Source organism: Rhodofomes roseus, assembly GCF_022264815.1.
Source record: "Rhodofomes roseus strain CIRM-BRFM 1785 chromosome Unknown C8Q71scaffold_21, whole genome shotgun sequence".
Classification (NCBI taxonomy): domain Eukaryota; kingdom Fungi; phylum Basidiomycota; class Agaricomycetes; order Polyporales; family Fomitopsidaceae; genus Rhodofomes; species Rhodofomes roseus.
This window is the reverse complement of record NW_025952977.1, coordinates 555655-577641: the sequence shown is the minus strand read 5'-3', so window position 1 is coordinate 577641 and position 21987 is coordinate 555655. Positions and strand designations below refer to the sequence as shown.

At 55.7% G+C, this 21987-nt stretch overlaps 9 protein-coding genes across 9 annotated transcripts; 4 read left to right on the top strand and 5 right to left on the bottom strand.

The window, feature by feature from the left end:
- Positions 1–543: 543 nt before the first annotated feature.
- C8Q71DRAFT_777541 (ubiquitin-related domain-containing protein) lies at positions 544–2394 on the bottom strand. Its single transcript, XM_047924718.1, has 9 exons — positions 2224–2394; positions 1899–2131; positions 1723–1827; positions 1515–1655; positions 1394–1463; positions 1076–1339; positions 910–994; positions 754–817; positions 544–691 (listed from the first exon to the last, which is right to left on the bottom strand). The coding sequence occupies exons 1-9, from the start codon at positions 2279–2281 to the stop codon at positions 674–676; spliced, it is 1038 nt and encodes a 345-aa protein (XP_047775576.1). The 5' UTR covers positions 2282–2394; the 3' UTR covers positions 544–673.
- Positions 2395–2659: 265 nt separating this feature from the next.
- Positions 2660–3688, bottom strand: C8Q71DRAFT_777539 (uncharacterized protein). The gene is made up of 3 exons (XM_047924717.1): positions 3488–3688; positions 3376–3432; positions 2660–3312 (listed from the first exon to the last, which is right to left on the bottom strand). Exons 1-3 carry the CDS (start codon positions 3581–3583, stop codon positions 3127–3129), a joined length of 339 nt encoding a protein of 112 aa, XP_047775575.1. The 5' UTR covers positions 3584–3688; the 3' UTR covers positions 2660–3126.
- Positions 3689–3879: 191 nt separating this feature from the next.
- Positions 3880–6812, top strand: C8Q71DRAFT_713967 (oligosaccharyl transferase STT3 subunit; the record flags this gene model as incomplete). Its single annotated transcript, XM_047920947.1, has 12 exons — positions 3880–4037; positions 4093–4110; positions 4166–4202; positions 4254–4453; positions 4505–4734; positions 4790–4975; positions 5029–5236; positions 5290–6068; positions 6124–6409; positions 6464–6552; positions 6603–6631; positions 6687–6812. The coding sequence occupies 12 exons, from the start codon at positions 3880–3882 to the stop codon at positions 6810–6812; spliced, it is 2346 nt and encodes a 781-aa protein (XP_047775574.1).
- A 1015-nt stretch (positions 6813–7827) lies between these two features.
- Positions 7828–8252, bottom strand: C8Q71DRAFT_861036 (uncharacterized protein; the record flags this gene model as incomplete). The annotated part of the gene is made up of 2 exons (XM_047927854.1): positions 7828–8084; positions 8135–8252. The coding sequence occupies 2 exons, from the start codon at positions 8250–8252 to the stop codon at positions 7828–7830; spliced, it is 375 nt and encodes a 124-aa protein (XP_047775573.1).
- Positions 8253–10621: 2369 nt separating this feature from the next.
- Positions 10622–12005, bottom strand: C8Q71DRAFT_713845 (thioredoxin-like protein; the record flags this gene model as incomplete). The annotated part of the gene is made up of 6 exons (XM_047920939.1): positions 10622–10998; positions 11056–11275; positions 11337–11486; positions 11544–11687; positions 11745–11783; positions 11874–12005. 6 exons carry the CDS (start codon positions 12003–12005, stop codon positions 10622–10624), a joined length of 1062 nt encoding a protein of 353 aa, XP_047775572.1.
- A 607-nt stretch (positions 12006–12612) lies between these two features.
- C8Q71DRAFT_777513 (uncharacterized protein) lies at positions 12613–15141 on the top strand. The gene is made up of 11 exons (XM_047924716.1): positions 12613–12944; positions 13008–13024; positions 13082–13146; positions 13202–13264; positions 13324–13356; positions 13408–13707; positions 13766–14105; positions 14175–14321; positions 14393–14568; positions 14625–14779; positions 14830–15141. Exons 1-10 carry the CDS (start codon positions 12841–12843, stop codon positions 14724–14726), a joined length of 1347 nt encoding a protein of 448 aa, XP_047775571.1. The 5' UTR covers positions 12613–12840; the 3' UTR covers positions 14727–14779; positions 14830–15141.
- Positions 15142–17451: 2310 nt separating this feature from the next.
- C8Q71DRAFT_861033 (uncharacterized protein) lies at positions 17452–19113 on the top strand (the record flags this gene model as incomplete). The annotated part of the gene is made up of 1 exon (XM_047927853.1): positions 17452–19113. One exon carries the CDS (start codon positions 17452–17454, stop codon positions 19111–19113), a length of 1662 nt encoding a protein of 553 aa, XP_047775570.1.
- A 403-nt stretch (positions 19114–19516) lies between these two features.
- On the top strand, positions 19517–20320 carry C8Q71DRAFT_910145 (uncharacterized protein). Its single transcript, XM_047929073.1, has 3 exons — positions 19517–19850; positions 19913–20023; positions 20082–20320. Exons 1-3 carry the CDS (start codon positions 19637–19639, stop codon positions 20177–20179), a joined length of 423 nt encoding a protein of 140 aa, XP_047775569.1. The 5' UTR covers positions 19517–19636; the 3' UTR covers positions 20180–20320.
- C8Q71DRAFT_850326 (uncharacterized protein) lies at positions 20321–21873 on the bottom strand. The gene is made up of 4 exons (XM_047926726.1): positions 21612–21873; positions 21319–21558; positions 21192–21253; positions 20321–21137 (listed from the first exon to the last, which is right to left on the bottom strand). Exons 2-4 carry the CDS (start codon positions 21524–21526, stop codon positions 20589–20591), a joined length of 819 nt encoding a protein of 272 aa, XP_047775568.1. The 5' UTR covers positions 21527–21558; positions 21612–21873; the 3' UTR covers positions 20321–20588.
- Positions 21874–21987: the final 114 nt, after the last annotated feature.

The window sequence follows — 21987 nt, the reverse complement described above, 5'->3', positions numbered from 1 at the left end:
GCGGAGGCATGACGGGCCACTAGCGCACCTGAGGGAAGAATGGCCGATGCAGGGCGGAAGGCGCATGCACACACACCCTGAAACTCGGGCGGCCATCGATAGTCGCGCACAGAGGAGCTACAGCTCCCCAGAGCCTTGCCATGCGTACGAGGAAATACAACAGGAGAGCAGCTCCAAGTGCAGTGCAAGCCAGTCTATGTACAAGGGATGGCCTGCACATACAGAAGCCCCAGGTGGACGGGATACTCTCATATATCCACGAGGCATCACGAGGCATACTTCCCAGCCACTGCACTCCCAAAGCTGCGGCGTTGGCGGTGACATGTGTGTAGAAACGCAGGGGCAACAGAAAGCCACACATCCGCATCTGGAAGGTTACCTTCCATACTGGGGACCTCGGGCGCCCTCGACGGGTCGGGGCTCAGGGCTTTTAGGGTTGTCGCAAGCCCTTTCCGATTGTCCAGTGTCAGAGCCGACCAGCGGGGATGTTTGTTTTGCGGAGGATGAGCGAATGGCTGCAGTACCCCCACAGCGAACTGATTCGGAGCAGGCTAAAAGAATGCAACCTATGATCATTCCCTCCCAGACACATCATACATCAGCATATCGATACAGCTTCGCACAACAACAGAAGGGCCTCCCAGTAGCCTTGCAACAATCCGATAACATACCCTCATGATGCGATCAGGACCTACGTCCAGGGGACCACGCCGTCAGCCACCCGCACGCAGGTAATCATATGCATACACTCACCGCGGACGGCGTCAGCCCCAGATCGCGCAGAGATTTCGACAGGTCCGATCGAGTGAACTGTTTCCTGCAGACGACACACAGAACAAAAAGGAACGGCGCCGCATGAGCACCGGGACCCACGCGCGCACGCATCAGCCCACACCCGCGGGCACGCACCTCGGGAAATGCATCGCAAACGTCACCGTCTCCGCATCAACAGATAGTGTCTGCGCCGCGAGGAATTCCGCGACCTCGCGGAGTGCTACGTGGACATCAGATCAATCAGCCACGTACTCCGCCCGGGGCGGGGCCCAAGAGTCAAGCAGGACAGAGAGTGACGTACTGGAGTCGCTTGGGAGCGTCGTCGTGTACGGCTGCCCGCCACTGGCCATCCGGATTTGCAGACGCGTCTCGGGGTAGTCCTTCCCTGACGTCTTGGGCGCAGGAGCGGCTGCTGGGGCGGCCGGGGCAGGCGCAGCAGAGCTTCCGGGAACGGGCTTGCCTTCGCGCAGGGCTTTCTCCCTTGCTGCCTTCTCTGCGCGCTCGCGTTTGTCGGCCTCGATTTGTGCCTTGACCCGGGCGCGTGCCTGCGCCTCCTCGATTTTCTCTGCAGACGAGTTGAGCGGGCTAAGAGGGGGCAACAGCGAGAGGATGTGCGTACCGCGTTTCTTCGCTTCCAGATCTTTCTTGAGCTCCTTGGCCTTGAGTTCTTCCCGTATTTCGTTCATGTCCTGTACGGAGTCAGGGAACGTGCGCGCGATGAATGGAAGTGGTGTGCGTACCCGGCCAGCCTTGCGCCGGATATTCTCATTCGCAAGGTGCTCTTTGGCTTCTTCCTTGGCCTTTACGGCACGCTTGGCTGCCATCTTCTCCTTCAGGTCTGCAAGCCTCTGCGTTTTCTCTTCCTCGGTGAGCGGCTTGACCTGGATCGCAGAGCCGTCATTACCACACGGTCACAAGGGCGTTGAGAACCAGCGAGGTGCGACGCACCTCTTCAGTCGACTCCTCAAACTGGTCGTGCCCGCTCTTCTCCGCGTGGTAATTCGCAAGGGCGGTGTTCTTGAAGACCTTGCCGCACTGCGAGCACTTGATGCTCTGTCACACACCGCACATTCCACCACAATCAGCACACGCCCACCACCGAGCCCACAGCAGATCCAACGCACCTGCGCTTCCACCGACTCGCCACCGGCCGGCGCGACCTGCGCCTTCCCGTACACCGCCTGGAGCGCCTCCAGCTCCTCCCGGTCTTCGTCGTCGACGTCCATCGGCGCGCCCCCGCCGGAGCTCGCGCTGGCTGCGGACACGGAGGCGAGGTCGGGCACGGGCTTGCCGTCGTTCTCGAGGAGGAAGTCCATCGCGGGCTGGAGGCCGCGTCCGCCCGTTGCCTTGACCGCCCCTAGACAGATGACCGTGTTAGTGTGGTATTCACGCGGTGGGAGAGAAGTGGAGATGGAGACGCGTCGACGGTCGAGGTTCAGGATTACTTACAGTCTACTCGGGCGGGATCGAAGCCCATCGAGAGCAGGACGTCTTTGTCGGAAGACATGCTTCAGGAACTATGGATGCGAATGTGTTATTGTCAGTGATCTGTATGGGACTCTTCTTGGATCGACAGAGTCCAGCAAAGAGGTGTACGCGAGACTGCACTGAAGAGGTCTCGGTATACTGACGTACGCCTGCCATAATGGATTGACATCGAGCACGTGCCGATTGCCTCGAGGCTACCGAGCGTCTTACCATTTCGGCCCGGTAATGCCAAGGACGCTCTCGGTGTACGTTAAGCGCCGAAGTGTACCACGCAAAATAAATATTGAGATCCGTAGATCTACCACTCCGGGAAAGCGTGTCATCCTTGTGCAGGGGCCATGCTAATCTTCTCTGTATCGTTCCAATTTTTTCGTATGTCACCCCGAAGGGGACATCTAGGGTAGCTCGGCACAAGTGACACCAGCTGAAGTGTTGCATTTTGTTCAACGGGCGAATCGTCACGGGACCTCTTCCATGTACAATAACATGTCCATCGAAGACACCGCTGGACCACTGGCAGGTAACTTACCGCAGGAGGAGGACCGGGATTTTACTGCACGGTATGCGGAAGGAAATAGACACATGTTAGAGCAAACACAGCACGAGGAGGGCATACACCCTCCAGGAGATCATCGTAGTGATCTTGTGAGATGCCCCGCGCATGTTCAGTTCGTTACAAATGGTGGTTTTATTCTAGGCGCAAAGTCACAAATGAAAGCCTTGCGCCGACTCGCGCGTGAGCAAGTCGATGCCGCCGAGTCGAGTTACGGGCAGTCAGAGCGAAACGGTACTGAATGAAAGGTATAAGTCCCAAGTACAGACGAAACAATGAACAGCTCAGCAGAACAGAAGCAAGGGTTGGATTCAGGGGGATGGTGAAGCCCACCACCAATGCAGTATCCTCCACAAGAACCACAGCCCGACGATTGCCGCGACGCAGTATCCGATGTTCCGCCACTGCTTCACTCCTCCCCCGGTCAGCCCAAACGCCTGACCTGCTCTTCGGGACGACTGCGCTAGTGATGCGCCAAACGAGTTGAACGTATTCCGCTAGTAGCGTAACGGGTCGTCACATCAGCCATGTCCAGAGCCCTAGAGTGCGGCTAAACTCACCGACTCGTCCAGTGTCGAATTTTGACGTTCAGCGTCATCATAGATGTCTGTTGTGACCTATCGCGTAGTTTGGTCGAGTGTGGCACAGGATAAGGGGTCGGAGGGTACGTACGCCGCGTAATGTGCGAAGCTTGGAGTGCAAGTCTTCCAGCCTATTGTCATTCTGGAGTTCGTATGTGTCCTCGACGCGGTCGCGCGAAGTTGACATATTAGCAGAACAGTTAGAGTGCCGAGCGCCGCCCGTGCTTTTGTGGATTGGTTCGCGCCGGTAGGACAAAGTGAAGCAATTGCTAGGGTATGATGTCGCGGTTTCCGACAAGTTACCACAAGGACCCCGTGTAAGCGCCCATGTACGGTGCCCAGTCACGTGGGATGCGCGCCTCCCCGCGCGACGTGTCTCGCGTTCCACGCTGCGCTGCGGTCTGCATTCTCCCTTTCCCGTCCTCCTCGTCTCCAACTACACGGTCACTCCTTGGAGGCAGCTCACGCTTTCTGGTTGCGGTCATGCCGCTCGCATACTCCTTGCCGACGGATTTGTCGCCGGCGACGGTCGTGAACGCGTCCTCGCTGTTGCGTATTGTGGCTCTGGCTCTTATTTCCGGGGCAGCCATCGCGTCACGTCTCTTCGCGGTCATCAACTTCGAGAGTGTCATCCATGAATTGTATGTCCTGACAAACGCATGGGTTATGCTGACCGAGGCTGACGGCGTGTCTCAGCGACCCGTGGTTCAACTAGTGAGTACCATTGCCGACGTTCCCATAGCTGAGCGGGGAATTCACCGCGTATCAGTCGCGCAACCCGGGTCTTAGCTTCGGAGGGCTTCTATGTGAGTTTCTTTGGAGACTCGCTGAACCAAAGCGTTGACAAAGCGATCCAGGAATTTTGGAACTGGTTCGATCCCACAGCATGGTACCCGCTGGGACGTGTTGTTGGAGGGACCATCTACCCTGGGTTGATGGCTACCAGCGGAGTCATCTACAGCATACTGCATGGACTCAACCTGCCTGTCGACATTCGCAACATATGTGTCATGCTTGCCCCTGGGTTCAGTGCTCTCACGGCATGGTCCACATACATGTATGACCGCAGTTCCCAGGAGGCCATGTCCATGTACTAATCATTGTTTAGGTTTACGAAGGAGATGAAGGACGAGAGCGCCGGCCTTCTCGCCGCTGCATTCATCGGAATTGTTCCGGGTTACATTTCTCGTTCCGTGGCGGGTTCATATGACAATGAGGCCATTGCCATATTCCTACTCATGTTCACGTTCTTCCTCTGGATCAAGGCGCTCAAGACGGGCAGTGCCTTCTTCGGCACCCTCGCTGCTCTGTTCTACTTCTACATGGTAGCCGCCTGGGGTAAGATCTGATCGGTGTATTGCAGTCTTCCGGACATTAACTTAGTGTGGTCTAGGTGGATACGCGTTCATTACGAACATGATCCCGCTGCATGCGTTCACGTTGATACTCATGGGGCGCTTCAGCAGCCGCCTGTATGTGGCGTATTCATCGTGGTACGCCATTGGCACCCTTGCCAGCATGCAGGTTCCATTCGTCGGATTCCAGCCCGTGCGCACCAGCGAGCATATGGCGGCGTTGGGTAAGCCACTCGAACCTGGATGTATAGGTTGCCCTGATCACATTGTTCCCCAGGTGTCTTTGGCCTTTTACAGATCATCGCCTTTGCGGAGCTTGTCCGTGCGCATGTCTCGTCAAAACAATTCCAGAGACTGCTCTACGCATCCGTCATCGGAATGGGTATTCTAGGAGGTCTCGCGATCGTCGGCCTGACGTACAAAGGTTGGATTGCACCGTGGACGGGACGTTTCTATTCCCTTTGGGATACAGGCTATGCGAAAAAGTACGGTCTCATTCGTTTTGGGCGACAGAGTTGCTCACGCACTGATGGTCAAGGTATATCCCGATCATCGCCTCGGTCTCGGAACATCAGCCGACAGCATGGCCATCGTTCTTCATGGACCTGCAGCTCCTCATTTTCGTCTTCCCCGCAGGCGTCATCTTGTGCTTCCGTGAGTTGCGGGACGAGCACGTCTTCGTCATCATCTACGCTGTGGTGGCTAGCTACTTCGCTGGCGTCATGGTGCGGCTCATGCTGACCCTTACGCCTTGCGTGTGTGTCTGTGCCGCTGTGGCGTTTTCCTCCGTGTTGGACACGTACATCAATCCTGTGGAGCCAGACGCCGTTGAAGAGGAGGCAGAGACAGCTGGAGACGGCGCCGTGAGCGCGAGTTCGACTGCTGTTTCTACAAGCTCCGGGTCCGCGACGAAGAAAGGCAAGAAAGCTGCACCAGCGGCACAGCCCGGTCCGCTTGGCGGCCTCGTCTCTACGGTCAGCGCCGTCGTGTCTACCAAGAAAGGCGAAAAATCTCGAGGCATTTTCGGCGGCGATACCCGCCTCGCCGTACTCCTCAACGCGCTCGGCATGCTCCTGTTCTTCGTGCTTCACTGCACGTACGTGACGTCCTCGGCGTACTCGTCCCCTTCGGTCGTGCTTGCGTCGACGAACCCTGACGGCAGCCAGCACATCATCGATGACTTCAGGGAGGCATACTACTGGCTTAGGCAGAACACGCCGGAGACCGCTGTCGTCATGAGCTGGTGGGACTACGGATATCAGATCGCGGGTATGGCAGACAGGCCGACCCTGGTCGACAATAACACCTGGAACAACAGTACGTACGTTTCTTTGCTGCGGACGGTACTTGCCTGACGTTCGTACCCTCCCAGCCCACATCGCGACCGTGGGTAAGGCCATGTCCAGCAGTGAGGAGGTGGCCTACCCGATCCTCCGTAAGCACGACGTCGACTACGTTCTCGTCATCTTCGGTGGCCTACTCGGTTACTCTGGTGACGACATCAACAAGTTCTTGTGGATGGTCCGCATTGCTCAGGGCGTGTGGCCAGACGAGATCCAGGAGCCCAATTATTTCACGGCGAAGGGTGAGTACAAAGTTGATGACGGGGCGTCGAACACCATGAAGAACAGCCTGATGTACAAAATGTCCTACTACCGGTAAGCAAGAGGACCACCTCTGGCTGTGGAGATCCACTGAGATTAGGTTTTCAGTTTTGCTGAGCTCTTCGGTGGCAATCAAGCGGTGGACCGCGTCCGGGGGCAGCAGATGCCTAAGATAGGCCCGACGCTAGACTACCTTGGTGCGTATATCGGGTACCATCTGCTATCATTCCTCATCTGCGTTTCATAGACGAGGCCTTCACCTCGGAGAACTGGATCGTGAGTGACTGCCGTCAACAGTCGCTTCGCATTCATTAACCTTCCTCCTCCCCAGGTCCGTATTTACCAGGTCAAGAAGGAAGATCCGCTGGGTCGTGACCTCAGGACTGCCAACGCGTTCGAGCAGGGCAAAAGGCGTAAGCGGTCGAAGCCTGTGGCTAGGCGACGGGCCATTGTATAGAGGCATAGCCTATCTACTATCTTGTGATAATATTATTTTCCCGCTTGGAGCACCCGTTGATGTCCGAGTAGACGCAGATGCGGATGCATGCGAATGCATCAACAGATCTCGACCGCGTCCGAGTTCGAAGGTAGGATGTTCTTACCTGCACTATGAACGGTGTCCCCTGACTCATGTATGTCAGATTTGCGCGAACGTCAGGTGGTCAGCTATGCAATGTGTAAGGCCAAACCTACCATACACTACGGAATGTTCGACTGGGTTATTCTCAACTTCAAGTTGCGTGACCAAATCGCCGAGTAGTCAATGGGCTAGAATGGCCCTCAGCAAAGCAAAGTTGCTGGCATGGAACATTCGGGACAGTGCGTCAAGGGCTTCGCTTTAAGGTGCGTCGCTGGAGAGCTGAGGAGGACTCGTCTCTGACACGCTCAGTGACCCGCGCTGTTGTACTCATTGCAACGGATGTTTATCCGCTCGTCCTGAAGCTCGCTGCACAACCCAATGCGATACACGTCCGCTATAGTAGATCAAGACTGTGAGTAGAGCTACTCAGGATCCGAGTTCGGGCGCCCCGGGCCTGGGTTTATAACGTAAACGCGGGCAACTCCTTGTCCAAGCAACGGCAGTGCTGCCAGCGACCTCAGTAGATGCATTTTACTTCATGTAGGCCGTATTTCCACGCCTTCCCTGTGAACAAAGGCTGATAGACTCTTGCCGGGGTACAGTCGTCGTGTGTGTTGCCGCTCCCAGATGTTTCTCTGCCTGTTGCATGTCCGGCGATACACGCAAACCACGACTTCTGCACCCACGACACGCGCCGACTGTTGTGCTGGTTGTTACTCCGCGTGTGCTTGGGCCCAGTCTCAGTTGCACGTGTCAAACTGAGAATCAGTCGAGAACCGAAAAGTCAGACATGCGCGTAGAATATCGGAGACATATCCAAAGCCATTGTTTCTCTAGCAGCCGCTGTGCGTCCCTACACCTCTGCTAGATGCCCGCCGCCTGATGCCCATGTCTAATCCGCAGATCCTCCGGCTTCACGTTGTGCGTTTAGTACCGCGAATTCTGCGTCTGAGATGCGGCGAAAATAAATGTCTCCGTTCTGCCATCCACGCAGGAGTTGCTCGAGTTTACCGAGGTTGGAGACGTCACTGAGATTCCGGAATGGAACATCTCCCGGCCAACCCTCGATGATGACATGGTATCGAGCGACGACGTCCTTCCAATACGTGGGCCAGTGCATGGTGGCGACCTCATCGCCCGTGATTTGGCCTGTCGAAAGTGTCAGTCAATCGGCACGTGCGCACGTCTAGAGGACTCACGAAGGGCCTCCTTCATGATGCGCCTGATTTCGCCTCTTGTCTCCGACATGCGCTCACTATATGTGGGCTTCGGGTTCAAGCGAAACTTCGTCTGCTGACTGGCGCCGGGGTTGGACATTCTGAATCAAGGCGACAGCGACGACTTTGCTCGATGCTGAAGTGGGTTCGACTTGACTGGATGGTCTCAACCAGAGAGGACGCAGTTTATATAGCAACGCGAGATCCGTCGAGTACATGTTATTCCACGACCGAACCTGAGTAGGTAGGTCCTGTGATGCCCGTGGAAGAAGTAACGGCAGCCGCGCTTTCCTGAGGATGTGGTCAACGAGGTGAGTGCGAACTTCGGAAAATGAAAGTACTTCGACACGTTGAGACGAAATCTCAGACGCACATCTCCAGGGCATCAGTCACCAATAGTCCGAAGAGGCGGTTCCGAATCGCGAGTTCATGGAGGAAGGTCCGTGGCACTCGTCATCGGCGGCCACCGTAGTCCGAGCAGGTTAGGGAGAGAGAATCCTCGCAGAACACTAGCCTTCAAAGGACGTCCGCGAATGACGGCGAAACTCGTTGCGGGGACCAATAGATTTTGTCTGTAGGAGACTGCGTGGTAATCCCGCGTATCTGATAACAAGCGTCAGCCGTTCAACACTCCCTAGACAACCTCCCAACGCAAACAACGAGCGTGCCGCACGGTGGGAGTGGAGGATTAAACCCTATTCTTATCAAAAGTCGTGTCGTGGGCGATGGGTATTGAGGACCAGTAGCTCAGAGAGATGTAACATTTCACTCACCGCTTCGGCGGCCCCGCACACGTCATCCGACATTTACCATGCCCATCGACGCAGATCGAGGTTTCGTTCGCCAAGTACAGACGTTGCCTTCCCTGCCGCACGGCGGTTCTCTTCAGGATGGGATTACCGCTCGTATAGTCACGGGCTAATGACCAAGACATCGTACCGTGGAAGTTATCCATCTCTCCATCGCCGCATTCCCGATTTGCCCTTGAGTTACGTTGTTCTTGGTGCCTTCAGCCTCCCAGCTTCACCGCCGATGGCCAGATGGACCACGACTTAACCGTGAAGTGAACCGCCTTCCTCGTACATGTGTCTTGCCACTGTTGATAGGAAAGGGAGGCATTCGGGCTGCAATAGTCCGAACAATCAGCGTCTGGAGCATTGGCTGCAGCGAAGAAGGCACAACGTGCTGGGAACCTCGTGCTGACGTAGCAGGAGACAAACTCTACCCAGATGGATGCTGATAGAGCTAGACCGCGGGGTAGTCGTGACCATAGGTGAGGGCGTGTCTTCACCGGTGACCAAGGTATCCAGAGAACGGCCGTCGGATCCTGAATACCTGTCCGACAATGGCTCCGCATCGCCGAGGTATTGGTGCGGGAGAGTAGTCAGGGGAGCGACGCTGTGTGCGGTGTCAATTATCATGGTAGCGGGAGATCCCAGATTCGGAAGATGGTAGCCTTTATAACCAAACCTGACATAGCGCCGCAAAAAGTATCACGGTCATTCCGGACTTGTCCACAATCCTCAAAGAATCCATGGAACGTGTACGCAATGCCCTCTCCCCAAGCCCATCATGCATGTTTTCCGACAAGACACTTCTATCATGGGATCGCATCATCCCTGACTGTGAACTAGACCTTGTGCGTCCCGAAGCAGAGGGAACATCCTCACCAGTTACTTCAAAGTAGGATCACAATCGCGCCTGCAAGCCGCCGACCTCATGCGCACAATGTCCCTAGCATGGGAAAGAAAAGGCAATTGCTGAGAAGAGAATCGTTAGCCGCGGTACATGAAGGCTAATCGAAGGTTAAACACTCCCCATACCACGCCCATGAGACCAGGATAGGTGCGATCTTCCAGGTGCGAACCAGTGAATTTGATCCGCCCGTTTCTATAGACCCGGTGTGCAATGTTCAAACTTCTCGGTAACTAGAGATGCAGTTAACTTGCTAACCGAACCATATGGGTCGCGATCCAGGCTTCATATAGGTGTACATGACGGTCTTCCTACACGGACTGTCGCGGCTGACGAATAGTCTTGGCAAGTTCTCGAGTTCCGGTGCTGCGCCGATTCACTGAAGCATAGACCACAGACAGACATAACAAAGTAATCCCATCGAGAGTATGAAGTAGCAATATCATGATGGCACAAGAGCAATGGCTGTCTCAACCTATCTGGTTAAGTAGATGCGAAATCGGTCAGGATCCAAGGTGCGCTTCGTGCCCTCACTCACCGCAAAGCATCGTGATTCTGATTCGTGAAGCCATTTCCGGCAGGTAACAGAACTGTCATCAAAGTCAAGCTTAGGCTCACTGCAGCCTTCGACGTTCGTGAGTGAAGTGTCACGTGTTACGGCGGAACCGATTGACTTTGATTTTGACTACAAGGCTGGTCCCGGCCACGGAAGAACAAACAGATGAGGGCTCCGCAGAGACGTAAGAATAATTATACAAGACATAGGACGGATCTTCACAGTTCATCTCTGGTATGGTCCGGGCGCGAATCCCCCTCCACGTCTGGGCCTGCAGCGGCCGTCGCCTCAGGAACGCTCGAGGGCTTGGCGTTGGCCGAACCCTCCGTGGCCTTGACTGCCTCATCAGCTTCCTTCTGATCTAGGGCTCCTTCCGTCGCTCTGGCTTCCTCAATATGAGCGCTAGATACAGAGGAAATAGGAGTGACAGTCGAAGAGGTCGCCGACTCCGATCGCGTCGCATCTCCGTTGGTGCTAACAGGAGCGTCCGGAGCCACGGGCGAGTCTTCGGACTGTTCCCGCAGTATGGGAAAGTCAGCGGTCCCATCTGCGACGGAGCCGAGATACTTGTTCAGTGGTTTGTATTTCAGGGGCCCTGGGTGCGCGAATGCGTCATCATGAATGGAGCTAGTACATAGGCGGGTATCTGTACCTTCATAGCGAACGAACTGCTGTGATCCTGGAGGGTGAATGAGCACCTTTGAGTCCTTGGTCGGAGTATCCTCCACTCCCAACTTCACTGCTTGTTTACCGCTCTTGTCCTGGAGAATCCCGAATGAGATGGCGTGCTTGTACTTGTTGCCCAGCGCCTTCCATATCAGCGGAATGTCTTTGGTGGAACTCAGTAAGAGGGCGCGTGGCTGAGCAGCATTCTAAGAAACGATTGGCTGGGTAGTCTACCGTGCCGCTTTCCGAAGTGAGAAACCCACATACCTCGTTGGTCCAACCGGAGATTTCAGAAACACTGTCGAGCCTCTTGACCGCGTGAGGGATGCTGCGCGATGCCCAATGGAAAAAATTGGTTGCAGTTCGCTCCGGGCTATCGAAACTTTGTGGCTTCGAACGGCCACCGCGTGGGTATACCTAGGAAGGGTTGTATGAGAATCGTTCAATAATTCACCGGGTCCAGACACTTCTTACTTTGACTGTGGGAAATCCTTGCACACCCTGTTCCGAGCACAGCGGCTTATTGGATGCTTGATCGCAGTCCACCGCGAAGAGTGGTACCATGGGAGCAAGTGCCTCGGCAGCCTTGCTGTACTCAGGTGCCATCCTTTGGCAGTACTGCACGAGGAACTCAATTCAGATACTGTACCACAGAGAGTGGGAAACTCGACATACACCGCACCAAGGAGCTACAAACGCAACGACGGATGTAACCTAAAAGTAAGCCAAAATGAGCAACAGACCGAAAGAAGCTAGAAGCTGGGACGCAGTGAGCAGTGTAGACGAACGAGGATGCAAACCCACATTATGGTCCATGACTTTCTTGAAACCCTTGGCGTCAATCACCTTCACTTCGGTTTTAGCTGGAAACAATGCAGCCGACGCAAGCCATGGCATGAACAGGCAAGTGAGCGTCAGAGTCCGAGGGATAAGCATATTGAATGCAATGTGTATCGATGCGCGAAGCTGCCTCTTCGAGGTGAAGCTCCTCGTATACGAAGGATGCTGCTGTGTAGATAGTGGGGTAGATGATTGTAAATGGGAGAGTACGAACGAACCACGGAGTCTTTCGGCCGTCGTGGCTAAATGATCGGGCTGACGTGGCAAAATGAGGATGATCCAACGGTTAGTACGCCCGCAACCCCTACCCAAGAAAGATAGAAATCCTTTACACCAGCACTTTGAGTATTCACCACGAATCGTCAATAAGCCGAAATATGTGCATGCAGATACACAGTCTGATCAAACAAAACTGGGCCATGCACGGTAGGTCGGCCGCCTCGACTTGCCACGTGCCCTAAGTACTTACCCACAAGGAACACGTCGCAATAAGACTAAGCGCTCGTGGCGCTTCGGCGCTTCGGCAGTACGTTGTTCGATTGAGACTCGCCGTTTTTATTTCGAAACACTCATAGGCTCTGATCGAAGTGTTCAAGCTTGTAAAGACCGTCATTTTTGGAGCTAGGTAGTTTCGTCGTGAGCTCAGCAGGCATAGCACAATAATGCATTACTATGTACCACCCAAGCTAGAAAGCTGGCACACGTGTTGCACTTGCGTCTACGGTGCGTCTACGGTGCGGAACAGGTGTAGGGGCCTCTATGGGCAGACGTACATAAGCAGGCAGCTCCGCGACTTTCTTCTCTTCCTCTTGCTATCCGCTCCGCTATACACTGACCATTTCGGTTTTGCCCGATTACGCTTTGCCAGTGTCCGAGATAACTGATCATTAGCTCTAGGCGACACCGTGTATCAGCAAATACGCTCGGCAAGATGTTCCCTCTGAACGATTTCCACGCTGCTTGTTGTGCTCTAGCAACCGTGTCCGCGGCTATTGGATATAAGGTATCTCGGATTTGTAGGGACACGTCAAGATGGTAAGCCTCATGACCGAGTTATGGCCCCGCCTTTCGAACGCGTTGACCAATCGGTACATGAAGGCACGCAGAACACGGAGGTCAGGCTGAAGGGTAACTCATTACAAACAAACCGATTGTGACCATGTGCTCAACAGTCGATTCTTGGGCGAGCAGCCTACTAGACTCTTCCGCACAGAACAGCTCCACCGCGTCAGAAAAGGTCAGATCTTCATCATCGTTACATTGGACACGCTGCTCATCCACGGAATACACAGTCGTATGAGATTACGGAGCCGGGATCATTAAAGAGAAAGAGCCGAGACGAAGATCTAGACGATGTAAATAAGCCTGTACATTTCTTGTTTCAGTATGTTTTGCTCACACGTCCGGCGACCAGCAGTCAATCGAGAAGCTCGAGCGACCTGCCGGGGTGAGGTCCGCATTCCTGCCTGGTCAGAAACCGCGCTCACCGTAGATTCAGGATGATCCAACCGATGCTCCGAGGAAGAGAAGCAAGACGATGTCTGGCATGGTAGACGAGGCCCGGCTTCTACTAGTACGTTCCCACCCCCCACAACCTCCCGCGCCACCAAGCAAAGCCGGGGCGCCCGAATCCTTACATGGAGCAGAAGCTATACCAGCGGAGGCCGACGGTTTGGCCATGGATCATGGGGGCGATCCATCGGTCCTCGACGGAACCGATCTTCGTGCCACGAGCTGGGGGACCTCGCGGGTGCCGTCGAATGGAGCTTTGACCTCGCCATTGCTGTTAATACCTGCAGTGAGTGGTGCTTGCCAAGCTTTCACGTATGACGAAGACTCACGGCCTCGTACCCTAGGTCAAGCCATCAGGAGCGTTCACGTGTTTCGCAAATGCCAGTTCAGCATTCGCAACAGTGGTGGCATCCCCTATTGCGGGCTCCAAACCTGTTTGGTACCACGACATTCACAGCAATTCTGGAGAACATGCGAAAGGCCTAGTCCCGGAGTCGGAGCCCCCGCAGAATCATCGGGGCGCCGTCAGCGTTGGAGCGCAAGTGAGGCGCTCTACCCCGCCTGTCGCTCATTCTGGGTGCTTGGAAAACGCGGATCGCTCGGAGCGCGTAGATTTCCGAGATGAAGGATATGCGCAAGACGACCCCTTGAAGGCCCAGACTTACACACGGGCGACATGCACGAGTACGTCTTACCACTCGCTTATGTTTTATGGGAAGTGTGTCTAACGACTCCCCCATGCGGCGTGTGCAGCGGTCACCGGCGAAGAGGACGAGGAAGTGCGAGCGGAGGTGAAAGGTGCGAAGGTGTTCATTAAGCGTGGAGAAAGCGACTTCGGGGACGGAATAATTGGACACGTCAAGCTTCTTTCGCACAAGGAGACTGCTGATGTGCGATTGGGTCAGTATAGGCCGCCGATTTTGTGGCTACATCTTGACATGAACTTTGCCATCCGCGCTTCTCCAATCCAGTTTTCCGCCGGGCGCCCGTGTGGAAGGTGTCCATGAGCGTGCGACTGCGTCCAGCGGTTCGCTGCACCTTTGACGAGAAAGAGGGCGTGTTGCGCGTCGTGCTGAAAGAAGTAGAGGAGTGCGACGGAGCCTCACTTGACCGGCTGAAAGAGAGCGTCGTCGTGTATGCATTAAAGGTGGGCGTTCAATGATCCGATTTTCCAGCACCTGACCGTGCAATTTTCATGTGCAGAGAGGCAAGGCGACCAGAAGAGAGTTTGCGGACTTCGCCCTGGCAGTCACCCAGCCTACACGACTCTCAACCTCAGTACACCCGACCGCAGGCACTTCCTGAGCTGCTTGCCATGACTCTTATGGGCTCTGATGGCTGAGATCGCCGCTCCGATGGTACGACGTCTTGACACCGCATAACCCTATGCCTGACACCGTCGTCTTAGGTATAGCGCACCACCTGCGGTTGCTGTAGGTCTGCATGGCGGTGGCCGATATCTACTTCCGGCGATGCGGCCTTATTGATCGTCACTGCTGGCAGTGATAGGGAAAGCATGTAACTTTATACTTTCACTCCGGTGATGTTCTTGCAGCATCATATTTCAGCGAAGATGCCGCCCATGACCGTTCATCTGGTAACGTACACGCTAGCCGTGCACAGCAGCCCGATTGTGGATGTATGGCTGGTCCATATGGCACTGCGCTTCGTACTGATGCAAGGTGTTATGTACGCGCTCAAATTTAACATTGACACCGCCCGTGAATGTGCGAACTACCAAGCACAACGCGTTGCAAGCCACTGGCACGAGCATCGACAGATGACGTCAAGTTCCGCATTCCCTTACCTACGTGTGATCAGCAGAACGTTTCATCTGGCATACCGATGGTACTGATCACCCACAACTCTGCCTGCAGGCAATCATCGACATCGTTGACATCATTGAGCCCCATATAGCTCGCAGCTCTGATGCACGGTCACTGAGACCCATCCGCAGGTCGTCGACAGTTTGTGTATTGCCGAACAGACAAAGGTACCGTGCTTCAATCGATACACATGTTACTCTCATAGCAAACGGCGTTCCGAGTACTCCAATGCTGTAGCTGATCCGCATAAGAAGCGGTAGTATACCAGATCCCGGAGGGAGCACCCGACAACCGGTGAGCCGATGGAGGGAGGCACTTCCCAACGTTGCGGAGACGTCGAGTTGTTGGGCCGGACAGGTACATATCGACAGATCACCTGGAGACAAACTACCGTGCGTGAGCGCGTCGGGCGTCGTCATAGTGTAAGCGATCTGCAATAACTTACTCGAGAAGGCATTTACCCGCGCCGGTAAAACGGATGTGCGGTACGGTTGCCTTACGCTCAGGCAGTACGTCACAAGGCACTGACGCCGACCGTTGAAGCTTGTAATTTGACTCAACGGTACCGGGCGGAGCGGAATTTAGACCGTGCCCTTACCCTACATGGCACTACGTGCACAGGCTTGTTCAGTTGTCATCGTAGTATGGGAGGACGACGATCGATCGATGCAGCATGGTGTGAGTGTAGTGTACACACAGCAGGCGTACTCACGAGGATTAACGTAACAAAGTAGGCGTCCGTGGCCACGTTACGGCGCTCATATGTTAGCGTTGATGTGGACCTTCGCGCTATACAACCGCTCGCTTCTCACTGGGCGATGAACGATAGGGTGCAGCCTGCAAGATGAACAAATCAGCCCATTCCAGTAAGTTGCAACAAATGTTGTATCGGTAGCAGACTTGCTGCTGACCTAACTCCAGTAAGCTGTAGCGCGACGCTTCTACGTTCTAGAGGGAGGGAAAGGTCGTGCTTAGTTCTCCGGGTGTTCGCGTGAGCCCGCCACAGGGCCAGCGGTTGATGAAGCGATCTTGCTAAGTCAACAGTGCCGCTGCGAACAGCGAGCGTCTTGGTCGCTCAACGCGATACAGCAGAGTCTGCAATGATGATGTCACTGGCAAAGCTCCTCAACACAATTACAATGTTGTGTAAGTAGTCGCATTGCAAGCCTGGCGTGAATGATCGCCCTCTATAGGCTTGCTGCATGAAGAGATTTACCAACACTCACTAACCATCCCGCATCGCAGAGACAATAAAGAATCTTAGCCTGCGCGGCATGATAACGTTATAGCCTGCGCGACGGCGAGCCAGAAGTGTTCAGGCCTAGATAATTAGACCAAAAGGCGGTAGGCGCGAGCGCAGCGTACGTGGTACTCGAGTCTGAACAATTGCGTGGGTACGCGATGCGCTCAGAGGGCGGCAGCACAGCGGCTAGAAGAAGCGGAAAAAAGACATATATGGCTGGCAGAAGGCATCGATAGAACCGCCTGAGCATCACGGGGAGGAGTGAGGACATTGACGAGGGGAGGAGAAGGCGGCAGACGATGGCAGTCTTATTGTCTCGACGGGAAACGAGGACGGCGCGAAGCACGTGCATCTTGTTTCCAAACGGGAAGGGCTTGTACTTTGGGCGGGAGACCCGGAACCGCTGTGTAAATGCCTAACCGAGGACAATAAGCAATGGGTGAATGACCAATAGGCGGCGCCTAATCACCAACAGAGCTAGCCGGGGTCCCGGTGGCGGCAGCAGAATGTAGGTGGCTGTCGCGACTTTGCACTGGACGACGAGACGCCTGCAGGATGTTTATAGACGAGGAACAATGGCCATTGTTCGGACGTGGTCGCGGTTCACTTTTGTCCCCTCCAGGTGTTCAAAAGGAACCCTCCAGAGCTTGTGGTACCCCCACCACTAGCTAGTCTAGGGATCTCACTCGCACTGCTCTCAAACTCACCTTGTCTTTCCTTGGATTGTCCTCCGCTGCCTCTCTCCTCTGTAGCCATACTCAACGTCTCGTCGCACGACAGTCTCAACTTGCATTTCTTCTCCCTCCGCTGTATCACCTATAGGCACGAGGACGTCTGTATTAGAGTTCTGCCACATCCTCATGTGAGTACGCACCGCTTCGTTCTTCATGAACCGCTGGCTGATCCGCATTCTGGCAGCACTTCGCTTCCGCCACAGCTTCTAAAACCCTACCTTATATCCATGTCTACTGCCCCCTTAAACTTTTCGACTGTAGCAACCACTGCCGCACCGAAGTATCCGTTTCTCTCGCAGCCGCCGCCTCAAAAGAAACGCCCCACACAGCCTCTGCCTTCGCCGCCCGTTCAAGTACCTACCACTCCGCGCAGCCCCGTGATTGGTCGCCGCAGATCCGCTACGACCTCTGCTATCAGTGCTTGGGTTCTGAACATCCAGCCCGGATCACCTGCTCCTCCTACCCCGAGGCGCAGGACGTCCATCTCGAGCTCTCGCCGCCCATCCGTTTCTCCGCGCTCCTGCTCTCGGCGCCCCTCTGTAGGGTCTGGTCGTGTGCCCTCCGCGTCGTTCCTGAACGTCTTCGAGAGTCCGACTAACCCGACCCACGTTACTCCTTCTCTGAAGGATTTCCAGCACGACCTCACCGCAGTCGGATACGCGTCCGTTTTCGTGCACTTTCCGAAGACGCCTTCCTCTGCTGCGTACCCAGACCGACACCCATCTCCGCTGGAGATCCCCATTTCTCCCGTACCTGTTGTGTCGCAGAAGCCAGCGAAGCGCGGTCTGAAACACTTCCGCTCGCTGTCCGCTCTGAGAGGGTCCCGCTCGCGCTCTAAATCCACTACCATGCCTTCGATGCCCTCACCGCCCTTCATGTCCCGACACCCTGCGCCGCCCGTCCCATCTGCCTCCGCGCACAGCCGTGCGGTGTCGCGCGACGATGTCAGCAAGTCAAAGAAGTCCAAGTATGCAAAGTACCGCCCACCACCGCTCGCCACCGAACTCGCGCTCGCGCAGCTCGCCGACGGAGGCAAGATGGATGACCATGTGAGGCGCTTCGCGGAAAGCCAGGCACGCGCTGGCGGCGCGCAAATGGTCAATGGCAAGCTGGTTGGCGTCGGTGACGTCTGGAGAGACGGTGCCGGCGGTGTCTGGCGGGACCAGGACGAGGAGTGGGAGTATGCTCACCTCCTCGGAGGTGACCAGGACCTCGACGGCAACGAGAGGTCCTGGGTACGCTTCGGATCTGCCTCCGCCGCCAGCTCTGGTGCCGATGAGGAGCGGAGAGGTAGTTGCTCGAGCCAGGACTCCGACCTCGACCCTCGCTATGCCATGCAGGCCGACTCTGGCGATGACCTTGCTGTCTTTGGCAGCGCCCTGATGCCCTCCGCGATGCGCAAGCCCGGTATGTCCGTCCTTGCGCTCCCATCTCGTGCGCGTCGCGCTGCACCACACCTTCGGAAACCCGAGTTCCTCCTCGACGTCTTCCCCGTCCCAGATGCCTCCGCGCCGGCGAAGGGCAAACAACCCCTCTCCCCGCACGTTTCCAACACTCCAGAAAGCCGCCCGATTGGCAAGGAGCGCCGCCGGCCCGCGCCGATCGCCCTCCCTCCTCCCAGCCCAGCGGCGAAGTACCCAGCGAACCCGCTCGACGATGTCCGGAAGGACTTCCTCGAGCACTCCTTCGCTCCCGCGCCCGCACCCAGGGTGCGCGACGAGAACCGCCATCACCACCACCAGCAGCGTCCGTCAGAACCTCCACACACTGCGACGCGCGTCGATTCGCGCTCAGCGGTGGCGCGGAAGATCGCGGCGAGTGGGAAGGGCTCGTTGAAGATGGACGTGCGCGGTTTCCTCAAAGTCATGGGCGGCAAGAAGGACATCTAGACCTCCCCGATCTCTCTCACTTGCCGTGTGTGTACTATTTTGCACTGTTATTTCTTACGATCTTCATGGGTTCGACGTCTGTTCCACCACGCTTGTATTACACGAATGTCAGCATGCTCGATGCGTGTGTCATGACTTACATTATTTGCGCATTCCAACCCTGTAATATCTCAAGTGTTCCGTCACGATGTATCATCACGTACCTTGCTGTCGAATTGCACTGTCCCGTCTGCTTGTATGCGTGGCCTTTGGGCTGGATGCGGTGCGAGAGGTCGAAGGAAGAGTCAGCACACAAACGGATCGACTCTTCGAGTTTAGTGCGCGATGCAGCCACAGACGCGTCGCACGTGGTCGAGTAGCCTCTCGGCGTGACTTGGACGCGTTGGCGTGTCGCGGCTCCACACTTGTCATCATACGCCACCGCCGCCGTTCATATATATTCCTGCTGGTAGCATGGCCAACCCAACGTTATACAGACAACTCTAAACGCCCACAGACCTTCTCCCATTCACCTGAAGTCAACATGACCGAACCATCGCAGAACACCATGTCCGGGTCGAACCCAATGAACTCTACGTTCAAGGATCCTACCGCGTTTCAATATTCATCAGGTGGCACGCGTAGCGACCAGAGCGAGTCCATTGGCTCGGGAACGAAAGCGCTGCTCGATACGCCCGTTGACCTTGGCAGGAAGGAGGCTGTAGGAGACCCGAAGCCGAGTATGGTAGCGCAGGGAGGTGCGTGAATGGCAAGGTTAAACAGAGGAGCAGCTCGCTGATGCAATTTGTTGCATGCTTAGGTGCTACGTATGACCCTGCGTCGCAGATGACCGCACAATCACGATACGGGTCGAGGAGAGACGCGGATCTCGAGGAGTCGAAGACGCTACCGGGTGCGGAAGGGCCAGTAGGTGAGTAGACCAGATAGCCAGCGGCGTCAAACGGTTGATTGATATGGGCTGTTTCTAGTGAAAGGCAATAAGTCTGCTGTCGAGGACCTTAAGCAAGAGGTCGGCTATGTTGAGGGACAGCTCGGCAGCGTCGCCACACAGACGAGAAACTACTAGACGTCCGACTCGCGAGCGATGACGGACTGCGCTCCACTGGGACATTGTACGATCATGAAGCTGCATCAACGAAGCATTTGTATATTACAAACCATCTTGGCAAACACCTTTGGGTGATGAGATTTGCGTTGCATGTGGCCGCGAACGTCTCGGACCTGCGCATCTTCCAGGCCAGAATTCTTAATTTACTATGAAGCGTATAGCCTAAAGCCCGGTAGGTACAGAAATCCCCATACAGTCGCGAATACAGTGCACGTCGTAGATGGTCATCAGTGCGAGTATCACTTGCCTCGATAGTACGGTAGTAATATATAAAGCAGCATACAACAGCAGAACAATAACGACAGAAATGCACAGCGCAACGTCAACGTGCTGCTGCACGTATTTGGGCGAGGTGGCCGCGAGGGACTTACAGAGCGACGGTGAACGTCAGCCCCGCGAGGATGAGCGCCATGCCGGCGCGGAGGACGAGGTTGTCAGCCTTGAGCGCACCGGCACCGTTTGCGGCCGTGCTGGTCGATGCAGTGGCGACACCCGGGGAGGTCGCGGCAGCCGAGGACCTGACGGTCACTACGCTCGAGGTCGCCGCCTTGGTGAGAGGAGGGCCAGACGGCGTGCTCGACTCGGGAGCTGCCGCGGGGCTGGATGCATCGGATGACGAATCCGACGAACCGGAGGAAGACGAGGCGGAGGAAGCAGTAGAGGACGAGGCAGAACCGGAGGCAGAGGCAGAAGCAGACACGCCGGTACTCTCGCCATAGGCGGGCGCGGTGGAGGGAGATTGGCCAATGATGGAGCCGCTGCCCCAGGAGATGGTCTGACCACCGGATACCTCAGTCTCGGGAGGGGGAGTCGTGCTGCCGTCTGAGGAGGCGATGGTGAAGCGGCCGGTCCAGTAGACGTTCTTGGAGTAGGGAGATGTGAACTGGTAGAAGTAAACTTGCGAGTTGAGGTCAACCTAGGGAGTAGTACGTGTGAGACTAATCGAGCCAAGCAACAAGAAACGACGTACATCGGGGCACTTCCATGTGATGCTGTTGTTCGATGCATCGGTGCCGTCTACAGTCGCCACAACTAGGTCGTGGAGCGAATGTGAATAAGCCGAACGATGTGTAGAAGGGTGGCAAGCGAGCACTCACCTTCAAGGAACTGCATGGCCTCGTTGTTTCCAGTCATGAATTCCACGTTCATGGCCGTCCATACGCCCGACGTGTCCGCGTTCCAAGCCACTTTACAATCACCGCCCTCGTTGAAGACGTCGCCGGGGGCAGGAGTAGTCGGACCAACGTCCGCGCGCACAAACGCGGCGCCAGCGAAAAGGGATGCGAGAACCACAGATGCGTACATGATTCGAGTGTGGTTGAGGCTGGACTAGGTGTCTATTCTCGTGTCAATAGGGTCGAGTGTCAAGCATAACACTCATTTCGCTTACCGTATAAGGAAGTGCAAATTGCGTTAAAGAGCGACGCAGGTAAGGAAGGGACAGTCCAAGCACAGGGAGCGGGGAGGACCAGACGAAGAGTCGCGGGGATAAAAGGCGAGCGTCAGGGCGGGCGGTCCTTCGGTCAGCCCTTGGCACCGGATGCCACTCAGGGCCCGCATGGTCGACGTCGGTGTCTGAATACTATGCCTGCCTAATCCGGCTAATCCAACTGTTCGCGCGCGAACACGTTGTCCTGCCATGTTGATCATCAGCCACAATTTGGCCACAATGGCTACTTTCGCCCGCGCTGGATGTTCGCCTTCCTCAGCCGACGATGCAGGCGGCGGGCACCAAACTTCGCTGGGTATTCGCGGACAGCCTCATG